This window comes from Drosophila mauritiana, chromosome X (assembly GCF_004382145.1).
Source record: "Drosophila mauritiana strain mau12 chromosome X, ASM438214v1, whole genome shotgun sequence".
Lineage (NCBI taxonomy): Eukaryota > Metazoa > Arthropoda > Insecta > Diptera > Drosophilidae > Drosophila > Drosophila mauritiana.
The window spans coordinates 4,071,795-4,084,453 of record NC_046672.1 but is presented as its reverse complement, the minus strand read 5'-3'; the positions used below and the strand labels follow the sequence as shown (position 1 = coordinate 4,084,453).

Genomic DNA, 12,659 nt, shown 5'->3' with positions numbered 1-12,659 from the left:
GTTAAATCATTGATGAAATCCTAAGATTTTTAAACATATTATTAATTTTCTGGAATGACAAAGTCTCCTTTATTTCTTTAAGTGCACAACTTACATACACATACGGCCATCCAGCACGCGTGAGAGTGTGTGTGCCAGTGTGTAATTATAACAAGTTTTCTAGGCAATTTTTCTGTTTTCCTTCTCGTTTTTCGCCCCAGAATCTCGCTAGTTCCCCCGTTCTTTTATTTTATTTTATTTTTTTGGGACTGCTTCTGTTGGGTATCTGAAGAGCAAGAAGTAAGTTTCTGATAAGAAAGTTATGATGAGTTTTCTTCACTCACACAGCGAGCAGAAGATGGCAGCACATGTACGCACAGCTGTTGATTTTGGCCAAATTAGTGCAAACACGTCTTGTTTTGAGTTGTGGCCCATGTGGAACATGTGCAACTAATTTGCAGTTATCAAGAGTTCTGCCTTCGACGGGGTTGAACGGATGAGCTCGTGGTCAGATGTCTGTATCTAATCCATCTGTTGGGGCATTGATTTTGGTATCCCAGTTACTAATGTACATGCCACCAACCCCAACCCCCTCGCCGTTGTTAACAAATTTCCATTTCCGGTGGTGGCCACAGCGAAAAGCGAAAGGTGTGCGGATGGGCTTTTTCGGGCGGAGTTGGAGCTCGGAAAAACCCCGCTGGCCTGTCTGCCGACTGTCAAAAGTTTATTTATTTGACTCCGAAAAAGTTGACACAGACACCAGGCCGGGGGCGTGACTTTGTGCCTGAATCGGATTTATATGCCTGGCCAAAATTGGATTACAATTGAGTTGTAATTATGCGACAACAAAACGTTGCGTTCGAGGGGATGCGGATCCTTTTTGGGGTCCTTTGGAGCTCATCGCCTCTGTGTTCTGTTTTCCATGTTGTCGGCAATTTGAGCCAGCGCTTGGCTCAACGACGTCTTTTGAAATTTCGCATTTTGCATTAATTAAAACTGATTTAATTAAAGCTTGTCGTGTTGCCTTTTAAGTATTTCAGGAACCAGGATGAGAGTAACAGGTCCTCGAGCTAGGACATCCACTAGCATCCACATCCAATCCACCCTATGAGAATGATTGAGGCGAGAGACCAAAGTGTTCTGGACTTGTCTCCTGTCGCCCCCGCCAAAGAATCTTTGTCGTCTTTGAAGAGGTGAAAGTTTAATTAAATATGCATCGAGCGTACACAAGTATGTGTACTTGTGGGCCACATAGATCGCATAGATATTTCTCCGGAAGTCCCCCAATCTGATAATGTCGGATTTTGTTAGGCAAATTTTTTGATTAATTTCTATCATAACAATGTTTATCTCTTGTATTTCACCTAATACCATTCCATAATTTAGCTCTTTTTGTTGTTTTATATATCGTAGATGATCAGTGTTCCTTGAGATTTCTATCAATCGGTTTTGTGTCCACAGTGTCGGCAGGTGTTCAGTTATTCGAAATCCCCCATTAGCATCAGAACCTTTCGATCGAAATTCCAGTTAGAACAGATACAAAATATCCAAAACCAAACCAAATCTCGTTTATCGATTAAGTCGAACCAAAGACAATAAGCGAAATTCCAAGAATCAAGATGAATCCATTTCGGCCAAATCCAGGTCAGAGTTTTCGCATTCGCCTGAATATGGATCGCTTGCGGGGCGAAGAAGAGCGCATTATGGAGCGTTCCCCCGATGGAGGTGCAATCACCCAAATTCCACCGATCCAATTGCGCATCGATCATCAGCGGGATGTGAATCGTTTCATGATCAATATGCGTGTATTTCTACATCGACGGAGGACGGAATTAAATACGGGAGCCGGCGATAGTATCTTCGTGTGGAGCTGGAGGGAGCCTCCGACGCCGACCGGTTTGATGGGCGAGGGCGATGCTGATGGCGGTGGCTATGGTAATGAAGCAGGTGACAATGGTCCGCCATTGCGGGGACATCCACCAAACCTCTAGGATCTGTACCTCCTCTTACCACACTTGCCATCACTGTCTTTTGCCTCTCCCCTACCTGTGCGTGTGTGATGTACTTTTTTTCATTTCCGAGCGTCGTCCGCAAAAAAGAAGAAATATGCCATCATCATCAGCTAAAAGGCCCGAAACCTCAAACACAATCCACTACCATTTCCATACTCATTCCCACCTGAACCAGTAGTCATCCGAGAAGAACGGACCCTGTTCGGACGCATATTGTGCTATTATTATATCCCCGCTGAGTCCTGGGTTGATGATTTTTCCATCTCCCCAAGAATTTGATGGGCTTTGGAATCGGAGGACATGCCGAGCCCGGACGCATATAATAATTTCCTGTTCAATGGGCAATTATCGTAATAAAGATACAACTCCGCTACTCTATATTATATTCGGATACGGGGATGACAACGGTTGGTCAGTGGGCAACGATGATGGCCATCGAGGGGAACAAGCTCACTGACGACAACGATAATGATGATGATGACTGGTCTCTTCCGCACTGATGTGATGAATAAAGCCCCAGCTCAAGTCTGATTCCTGTCTGTCACTTTTTCATGGGGTTAATAGGGGCGTGACAAACATACGGGAAAAGCGCATGGAAAAGTTGATTGAACTGCACTAGTTAACTACTCCCGAATTCTAGATGAATTTAAGATAGAAAGTATAGTGAACGTGAACGCCAATAGAAGCACTTAATTTACTTCATCCTTAAATTAACTTATCAGTGAAAGCTTCTATTTTAATGCATTCATTCTTAAGTTTCTACACACATATGTAGATGATGTGCCTGTTCCAATTGTCGGCAAATCAGGATGTCAACCGAAACAGATTTTGCCCTCTCAGCTGTGACATTTGCATAATCAAAGAAAATTTCGAGCGCAGCCATAGGAACTTTAGTGGGTGTTTGACTTTCATTATAGCCTTCTAGCAGCCTTAGGACTTCCCAATCACTGGGACCAACTTGCAGGGACTCGAGAGTATCAATTCGGGTAGGTAGATGCCGTCCTTTATTCTATTTATTCTGTTTTTTTCTTTTTCCTGCCATTAGCAGGCGACGTCAAGCTGTCAGACGAAGTTCGAAGCCTTTTTCTATGGGGTTTCATTTGGGATGGTCTTTGTTTTGCTTATCGAGAGAACATTTTATTGCTTTATGCGTTTAATGAAGTGTTGCTGGATCGTCGGAGTCAGGGAGGCACTCAAAAGCCCCGACCCTTGGGACACCCTGACATCCAGACATCCAGACAGCCAACCCTTCGCTTTCACTTTTTGAAACGGGCTCCAAGACAGAAAGCGGGCAGCATACATACATATCAAACATTTCTGACAGTCTATGACGTCTGCCAAAGGAGTGACTGACTCACTGACGGACTGGCTGCCTGACTGACTGGCTGGCTGGCTGATTGACTGATTGATGGACCGCCGACTGCCTTGGAAACCAAGACCGGTGTCACTCACTCACCCACGAAGTTCGCATGTAATGCATAAAGAATGAAGCTTAAATAAAAGTTGGGAGATGAGAAATAGGATTAACTTGTCACACAATTGAATTTAATTTCATACACAACGAGGGCGGCGAGGAAAAGCATCTGGAAAACCCGACCAGACCACGCCAGACCAGACCAAAACAGACCAGACATTGGCCCATCTCTCTCCTTACTTTGGGGAATATATAGACTTCGACTCGACTCGAAAAATGCTTTTGTGGTAATCCCATGCTGAAGCCGATTCGGGGGTTTTGTAATGAAATTACACGAGCCTCAGATTTGTCAAAGCAATCAATACACCCGGATGTGCAACCATCGACCTGAATGGACCGGCATTCGATGGGCGGTGTTCCTTGATGAGCTTCTGCCATTGAATAGTGGGCAGGTAAAAAAAAATCCATACATGTACGCCAGTGAAGTTTTGTATAGGCTTGATGAAAGAATGTGGAAAAAGAACTCTGATGTTAAAGTTTTGTTGCAGCCCTGAAGTTGTAGAATGCCCAAAGAGGGGGACTTGCCCGTCCGTCCAAAGGATCCTTTGACAATTCCTCATTCGCTTTTCATTATGCACATCATCCATCAATTAATTGACTGCACTCCATCGCCTCATTGCGTATGCCGCTCACATGCCGCTTGTGTCTTTGATTAGCGAAAACAAAAGCGAAAGAGTGACGGGAGTTCATTAACTGTCACACAAATGTGGCAAAGTGGAAGGCTGCCAGTGGGTGGGATGTGTGTAGTGGTCGGGGTTGTTGAAGGACAGTGGGTGGTGGTGGTGGTGCACCCCATTCTATCCGTACATATGCTAGCACTCACCACCCCAGCCCTTTCGTCCGTTCGACTTAATTAAATAGCATCAGATTCGAGGGTGCGGAATCCTTTGGTCCGAGAAGTTAGCCAACAATCGCATCACCTACACCCAGAAAAAAAAGGGTTAATACCCAACGTGCATTTCAACTGAATCTATATATATATATATATATATATAAATATATGCTATTATTTGCTCATTATAGCAATTATTAAGTTCCTAAAGCATTTACATTTGTCATTTTAAGAAGTAGTTGTGCAAAGCTTCACAAATTGTGGCTGATTGCCACCTGCTATTGAGTGCAAGCACCTCTGCGGATTCCCTAGCCTTTTTCGCGGTGCAGGCCCTCAATTTCACCGCGGTGCACATAAAAGTTTCTAATCCATTTGCCCGATACTTATGCACGCCTGCACTCGGGGGATTAATAAGTGCGGCTCCTTGCAGCGCCACCCCAACTCGCACTTCGCTGTTCCAGCTACGCCAGCTTCGCCAGCTTCATGTATCCATCTTGGCTGTGCCGGATCCGGATGGTTTGTTTCAACCACCGGCACCGCTCGACTTTGCAGCCAAATCAATTTCAACTGTCAGTTGTCAATCAGGCCGCAATTCAATCACGCAACGTCCTCTGAGAGAATCCCCTCTTCACTCCTCCCTCGCCAGCGCGTCGAGGAGGACAAACTTCATGGAACTTTAAGACGACTCCCAAGGAAGGAACACACCACATTTGCCTGAATTATTCAAAGCCATCGAAATGGAATCGAAGGCCCTGCCAAAAGGCAACATTCTGTGTGTGTGCGTACGGCATTAATGTTTTTTTTTGACTCCAGAAGGCGGCGAGTCACGACCAAGAGTCACAAACATTTGTTCAAGAGATTTTTATGAATTACACCGATAGGGGGAATGGTGGGGGTTCTGTACACAGATTTTTATTGGTATTATTGCCATTTACAACTCGGCACCCGTTTTGTTCCCCCTTTCTGCGACGCGTCGACCTTGCTGCATATGCATTACTTTAACCGTAGTAACTGGCCACAGAACCCAATCCCTGGTAAATTTCGCAGTCAAGACACATGTCACGTATTTTTCTCGTAATTATGGCAAACGTGAGAAATTTCGTTAAGATTTTCTTAACACATTTTCTTGTGCAAGAACACAAGATGTGTGAGCTTCTGGCTCGCTCGGGTTGTGGCATAATTTTAGGCATTTTCCCGATGGCTTTTGGGCCATGGCGGTACAGTCGCCACAAGCATGTGGTGACTCGAGAAAATACAAGCTGTTGAGATAATGCTCCGGCGACTTTTGTTTGTTAAAGACGCACACTTCACTTGAAATTAACAAAATAATACACTTTTATTTGCAAGTGATAATCCTATCTCGTGACCGGAAGTTTCAACAAATCTTGCATTAAGATCTTTATTAATTCTTGAACCTTAGCCACAAATTCCTTGATGAGTTGCTTTCTCGCCGACGATGTGTTCGTCACACTCAATGACTGAGTGGGCAAAGTCCAGGCCACTGTCATCATCACTGTTTCAAAATGTTGGTTTAAGTTTTCTTTTTAAGCTTATGGGAAAATATGAAATAACTTACGGCTGAGCAGAGCAATGAACAATAACTTTTGGCCTGACATCGTTGAATAGCAAACTGAGCTCTATTCAGGGAGCTCGCCGTATATAAATAGTCGGAAATCTGGTCCTACGTGGAGTTTTGGGCTACGACAGCTCACGTAACTGAGATTTATTTAGACTTGGTTATTGCATTACGTAAGGCCTTAGCTTTTCATGGACTTTAAAGGCCTACATTTTTCTACCTTTAAGCTTCAGGAGTACAGTGAAGCTTAAAAATTATATTATTCATTATTACAAATTGATTTAACTAAAAATCAATACATGTTCGTTGCAAGATATAACAACATTATTTTAGTTATATGTAGATATCTAACAAATTTATTCTACGCAATAAGCAAAGTGCGCATTTCAAATATAATATACTTGTTTTAAATTGTTCTTCATAATCTTAAAGAGCTTACAAACTTGAACTTTCAATAAAATCAATATACACAGTTTTCTCTGCGGCAAGTTTAGACTTATGTTGTAATGACAGCAGTCAAGTTTATAAAGGTAACAGCATTCCATACTGGTTACCCATTTCCCGAAGAATTGTTAAATGACTAAGAAAATAAAATATCTAAAAACATTTTTTTTTTTAAATGCTCAAAAGGTCACTTTATTTGTAATTGAAATTTGAAAAATTATGCTAAATTTTATACTCTTTGCTTGAAACATTGTTTTAATTGACAACAAGTTGCCTAGGAGCTTCCGAAGTGTTCAAGGGATTAACCGGTAAGTCCGGAAAGTGGTCCTTGGGCCAATCCCAAAGGTCCTGACTGGCCAAGAGAACCAGTCAGCTGAGGCAGAGCGGAGCCAGCTACTCCTCCAGTTAGGCCACCAAGAGCTCCAGTTACCAATGGCGCGGCTGCTCCAACTGGTCCAGTGGCCACATCGGTAAGTCCGGGGCGAGCATCACTAGTGCCAAGGTAGCAGGCTGGAAAAATACAAATTTGCTTATAAATAAAACAACTTGTGTCCTTGCGATCGAAGGACTACGCACCGCACACAAGGAGGGCAACGACAATCGTTTTGTTGAACATTTTGGTACGTTTCGAATGTATCGACTACTTGACCCAACTGAATCGACTCCGCTATTTATACTGCCCCAGTGGAAAACTTTCGTTAGCTTAGCTCACGTATTTACTATCACTATCTAGAGCTAGAGCATGTTCTACGATTTATCACTGCTTGGGAATTGGTTATACAAAGTACAAGTACTGTACAAGTACGTCATACGACATCTAGTCTTCGACCCAAACAGCCCAAACAGCACCATCAAAAAATTATTTAGAGAAATGGAACTACACTATTAAAAAATGTTATAAGGCTTTTCTTAAGAAAATTCTTTTTTTTTCAGTTATTTCAAATTATAAATTTACTTAAAGTAAATTATATGAATTTCATATGCTTATTTTCAATTTGTTTGTGGGTTTCATATATTATAATTCTGTAATATATTGTGTTTAGATTACATCTCACTCACCCTATAAAAGGGTCGCTTCACCCACATTTAGCACTACTTTTTATTTGCTTGCTGTTTTAGCGAATTGTTTTCATAATACTTTGCTATTTGCCTCTCGTCACGTCCCAGTCAAATAATTACCAATTTCAGCTTTTAAAGCGGGCTAGGAATGACATGTAAATACATAATTAAAAATTGCGTGAGTATTTTTTTTGCTTTTTCGAACACCAGCAATTAAATAATTCCCATTGCATTCGCCGCTGTTATCAGAGCTAATCGGATGCCGCATTGTCTGTTTACATTTCATTCGATTTATTCATAGTGGTTTTTTGAATCACTTTTTATCACATTTACAATTAACTGGAATTAGTTAAGCGTTAGATATATTTATATATCTTTTTTTAATGAATTGCTGTTTTACTCCCTTTTACTGAAATGTTTATGTATGTACAGGAAATACCTAAGTGCTTGTAAATGCATAATGTTCAGGATTAATTTGATTTATTCGTTTTATGTTTTTTTTTTAATATACTAAGCATTAGACTTAAATAAGCCACTACTGTATACCAAACTAAATTCTCATCGCATAATTTTTCCAAAACTTCATTAATGAACGCATTTAAACGCATTGCCTTCGAAATGGTTTGTTTTGTGTTTTACTTCGACCATCTGTTTTCGATGTTGTCCAAGATTACGTGCCCGGTTGCTAATCGAATGCAAGAGCAATGCATCCGGTCGGTCTGTTCGTAGTACATATTTTAAAAAGTTCAACAAGTGTAAGCCACTTCCGGAATCGGAATTCAGAATCACAAGCAGAAGACATCTTCTTCAATGGCGGAGGGGCGGAAAGTGCAGAATGAAACCGGGGATTGAGAGTGAGAGTGAGTGGAAACAGCTGGCGCATCGAGATTGGAATCGGCTGAAGACGCGATAAGTTAATCGGCAATCGCACGTACGGAGCACACGTTTCCGGACGTGGAGCCCAGTGCACATCGATATAAAACTGGACCATCTGAGCACTCAGCAAATCAGTTCAATTAGCCAAATTTATAGAGCAGTACGCCCAGTCACAGAAGCAACACCTCGACTAAATCCTTCAATTCAGGGCTAATTAAGGAAACGGAAAGGAAAGCAGCACGTCAACCAACAATGCTGCCGTCACGTAATCATTTAATTGCCTTCGTTGTGGTGACAACATTAGGTAATTAGTGGTGGCTCACATGATTTAAACACGGATGCTAATTTCTAGTTCATTTCAGTCTGTTTAACTGTGGGCCAAGAGTCTACATTTCTGGCCTCGATCACTAGTTCAAACAACCAGCTTCAGTCGGCGAATGGAACTAGCTTGAACAACGAAACAATTACAATTAACATCAGTGAAATAATAGCAGCGGCTGAAGCGGCATCAAATGCTACAGAATCCTCCAGCACTACAGCACCTTCGGTGACAACTACAGAAGCTACATCGACTTCAACAGCATCATCTGCAACACCAACGACAGTGCCAGCAACCACAACGCTAACCAGTTCGTCCACCACACAAGCAGATATACTAACCACATCCACAGAGACATCCACAAGTACACAGTCGACCTCTACCATTTCGGCAGACACATCCACTACACCAAACACTCCAACTATAACAACACAAACAACACAATCTACAGTGACACAAGCTCCAACAACAATACAGCCAACCATAACAACGACACAACCTTCAACAACAACGCAACGTCCCACCACTAGTACTTCAACAACCATAACAACACCCCAATCTTCAACAACAACTACTCAGACATCAACGGTAGCACCGTCAACAACAACTACACCATCTTCCGCAACATCCACAACCCAAGCACCAACAACAACAGAACCACAAACTTCAACCCTCGTGCAACCTTTAACAACAACAACACCACCCACAACTTCAACTACACCGCAATCAATTTCAACCACATCTACACAAGCTCCGACAACAACACAATCAACGTCCACAGCTACACAACCATCAACAACGACACCACAATCCATACCAACAACAACCACTCAAGTCTCGACAACTTCGACACAACCCACAACAACAACTACTCCACTTCCAACAACAACAACAACTCCACTTCCAACAACAACAACTACTCCACAAACCACAACAACAACTACACCCCAACCCACAACAACAACAATACCTACAACGACAACCACAACTACACAAGCATCAACAACACCGCAGTCCGAAATAACAACCACTCCAGCACCAACGAGCAGCACTGAAACAGCAACTACAACAACAACTGCTCGGAGCACCACCACATCAACAACAACCACCAGCACAACACCAATTGCTTACACCGTTTACACCATGGAACCCTATCCCAATATATATGGCAGATCAAACGAGATTGCCAAGCCACAGCGAAAATTGCGAAGAGGACGCAAAGGGCGCAGAGGCAGGAGACCCCGTCGTCGCACCACCCCGGCACCACTGACATCCAGCACCACCACCACAACAACAACCGTCAGGACGACTTTGAGTGGCTTTGACGACTTCAGCGAGGACTACGACGATCTCGTACTCAACTCGAACAACGTATTGGAACCATTTCCAGAGTTGCCTCTCGATTTAGGAAATATCGACAACAACAGAATCCCCAAGTAACACTTCAATTGCATCCATCCTCCAGGAGACTGACACTGATAACTGGAGTCCCATTTTTACTTCGTGTTTTACCAATTTAAGTTTGTCAACGTATTTAATAAAGTATTTGTTTTAAAAAATACAAGTTCTATGTCGTTGATGGTTCGTCACAGTCATAACTAGTGTAAACTTGTGTAAAAGTTATTATCTTCTATCATATCAATGAGCGTGTGAAGAACAAAGAGTTCTTGCAATTATTCGGTAGTAAATTCGATTTACGTCATTAAAAAAACGGACGATAAACTAAGCAAAACTAATTTGCAGAAATGATCATAATTATGATTTTTGTTAAATAATGTTTTAAGATATCTGAAGTATTCAGGTTTCTATTGCATTAAAAACATTGTGAAATGATATCAAATCCTATGTGAATTTAATCACTATCAATTTCTTTGCAAAGAGAACGCACAAAGCACTAATGTTCAACAATTATGTTTTGAGCCAATGCCATTGTCCGCATTCAATGTTTTTGCTGAAAGTCTTAGTTTTGCGAGACAATTTTCCATGCGCATAATTATGTTTGTATGGCAAAAAGCACAGGCAACTCAATAGCAATACATTCCAATCTGGTGAGCCTCATTAACGTGCCACGTTGGAGAAAGCAAGCGGGCTAGGCAAATGGTAATAGAAACTCGGAAAGGAAACCAGGGGAGGAACTCATAAAACACAAACGGCCAAACGGGCAAATAAACAGTTGGTGTGCAATTAATTTGGCAAACTGTTTGCCCAACACAAACACACATTGCAGAGTCAAAGGCCTCCCTCTCCGGTTTTTGGTTTCCGTGTGCATGAGCCGCACTAAACAAATACAATTTAACTTCCACTTTCAACACATCAGCAAAAACAAGCCAGGCAACACCACCCACTAGATAATGGCAGACTCAATTAGCAGCGCCTGCTTTTCGACTCGCAGTCGCCGGCCAGTGCATTAAAATCTTTGCCAGAACTGCCTAAAGTCCCCCAAAGACATTGCTAAATAACTGCCGGACTAATCAGAGCGACAGTTGACCAGGGGACAGAACATACCACCATCACTGAGCGAAAACTAAGCGTCTAGAATGTAGCGAGTAAGAAGACCCGGGGATCGCAATCATTTGTGTACACCAATTTAGTGTTTATCCAAAGTATTATTTCTTGCGGTGCACGCAGAGCATTGAACCCAGTATCGCAGAAGGCCCAAATATGCCGCGAGCTTGATAGATTTCTCAACCGAAATGCACGTGCTTATCGCAGTGGCGAGGCAGGCAGCACGTGCTCCCAGATGCAGTGGCTCGGATTTTCGGGTTATAAGTAGCCAGACCATCTGCTTGTGACCGAACAGAAGCCGAACAAGAGTTTTGGACTCCAAGTACCAACCGAAAGCCAAAAGACAATGCTGAGATTTGGACCACAACTAATGCTGCTGGCGATGGCCTGTTTTGGTGAGTTTTTTTAACAAGGAACCTAAATGGAACACAATAGCTCATGGCTTTGTCATATTTTGTGGTGAAAAAAACACACAGCTCTGCAGATGGCTCACGGATGGCTATTGAAGCTGCCCAAGCTGGAGGCGAAACTAGAAGCCAAGGAGGCCATGGATGAAGCAATGCTGGATTGGTTCGAGGGCAAGAAGCAGAAGGAGCTGCTCAAGAAGCTGGATTTCCTCAATTTGTTCACCGAAAAGGAGGAGGCCAAGCTGGAGAAGAAGGAGAACGAGTGGGAGAAGTTCAAGCAGTGGTGGGACGAAAAGAAAGAAAAGGAGCTGGCCTTTTTCGAGGCCAAGAAGGAGAAGGAGCTGGCCTTCTTCGAGGGCAAGTTGTCCAAGAAGTCGGGCAAAAAGAGCAAGTCCAAGAAGACCACAGTGAAGCCTTGCTATGGCTACCAGGACCAGGAACGGGACACTGCTAAATACTACTCAGCAGAGGCAACCGAGGCGGAATACGAGGAGTCCGAGGAAGTCACTGAAAGACCCAGCCGAAAGACCTACGAACGCAAGAGCTACGACGGACCAACCTATTCGCTGCCCACAATTTACGATGTGAGGGACGATTCGTCGGAGGGCACTCGCTACTTTACCTGAACCGAGAACCCAGCTAATTGGCTCGGATGGATGGACGTATATTTATTTATTGCATTTTCTCTGCCTGTCACATCGACGTGTCCGTCTGTCGCTCTGTCTTGCTTTTTAACATAATTACATTTTTTAATAAATATAATTAAAATTCACATAGCTGAACGCCGCTCGCAACGGTTTTGCGGCTTGGTTTCAGGTTCAGGTTCAGGTTCGGTTTTTGGTATTCGTATTGGTTTGGGCTTGCTGCCGCCTGTCTTCAGCCCGCCTCGCATATCATTTGCATATAAATTGAATTCCCCGCTTCAGTTCAGTTCAGTTCGGTTCGGTTTGGTTTCTTGCCTAGAAATCGTGTAGACAGCCAATATTTTATACATTTTATGTTCGCACTTGGCTGGGAGCGAGGTGGTAGGTGGTAGCTGGTGTGAGGTGTGTTGTGCGGTGCATAGTGTATGTCTATGTGTGGTATTGATCCATCATACCGCATACCAACACAGCAGGCACTGGCTGCCATATCCGTATCCGCATCCGCATCCACATCCACATCCGCGTCCTGTCA

At 43.0% G+C, this 12,659-nt stretch overlaps 5 protein-coding genes across 5 annotated transcripts; 3 read left to right on the top strand and 2 right to left on the bottom strand.

Moving 5' to 3' along the window:
• The first annotated feature begins 1,442 nt into the window (after positions 1–1,442).
• On the top strand, positions 1,443–2,369 carry LOC117147947. Its single transcript, XM_033315091.1, has one exon. It carries the CDS (start codon positions 1,599–1,601, stop codon positions 1,968–1,970), a length of 372 nt encoding a protein of 123 aa, XP_033170982.1. The 5' UTR covers positions 1,443–1,598; the 3' UTR covers positions 1,971–2,369.
• Positions 2,370–5,652: 3,283 nt separating this feature from the next.
• Positions 5,653–5,913, bottom strand: LOC117147953. The gene is made up of 2 exons (XM_033315096.1): positions 5,874–5,913; positions 5,653–5,810 (listed from the first exon to the last, which is right to left on the bottom strand). The coding sequence occupies exons 1-2, from the start codon at positions 5,911–5,913 to the stop codon at positions 5,653–5,655; spliced, it is 198 nt and encodes a 65-aa protein (XP_033170987.1).
• A 574-nt stretch (positions 5,914–6,487) lies between these two features.
• Positions 6,488–7,002, bottom strand: LOC117147951. Its single transcript, XM_033315095.1, has 2 exons — positions 6,894–7,002; positions 6,488–6,827 (listed from the first exon to the last, which is right to left on the bottom strand). The coding sequence occupies exons 1-2, from the start codon at positions 6,931–6,933 to the stop codon at positions 6,619–6,621; spliced, it is 249 nt and encodes an 82-aa protein (XP_033170986.1). The 5' UTR covers positions 6,934–7,002; the 3' UTR covers positions 6,488–6,618.
• Positions 7,003–8,403: 1,401 nt separating this feature from the next.
• LOC117147945 (mucin-2) lies at positions 8,404–10,096 on the top strand. Its single transcript, XM_033315089.1, has 2 exons — positions 8,404–8,556; positions 8,615–10,096. The coding sequence occupies exons 1-2, from the start codon at positions 8,505–8,507 to the stop codon at positions 10,009–10,011; spliced, it is 1,449 nt and encodes a 482-aa protein (XP_033170980.1). The 5' UTR covers positions 8,404–8,504; the 3' UTR covers positions 10,012–10,096.
• A 1,281-nt stretch (positions 10,097–11,377) lies between these two features.
• On the top strand, positions 11,378–12,255 carry LOC117147954. The gene is made up of 2 exons (XM_033315097.1): positions 11,378–11,471; positions 11,553–12,255. The coding sequence occupies exons 1-2, from the start codon at positions 11,423–11,425 to the stop codon at positions 12,107–12,109; spliced, it is 606 nt and encodes a 201-aa protein (XP_033170988.1). The 5' UTR covers positions 11,378–11,422; the 3' UTR covers positions 12,110–12,255.
• Positions 12,256–12,659: the final 404 nt, after the last annotated feature.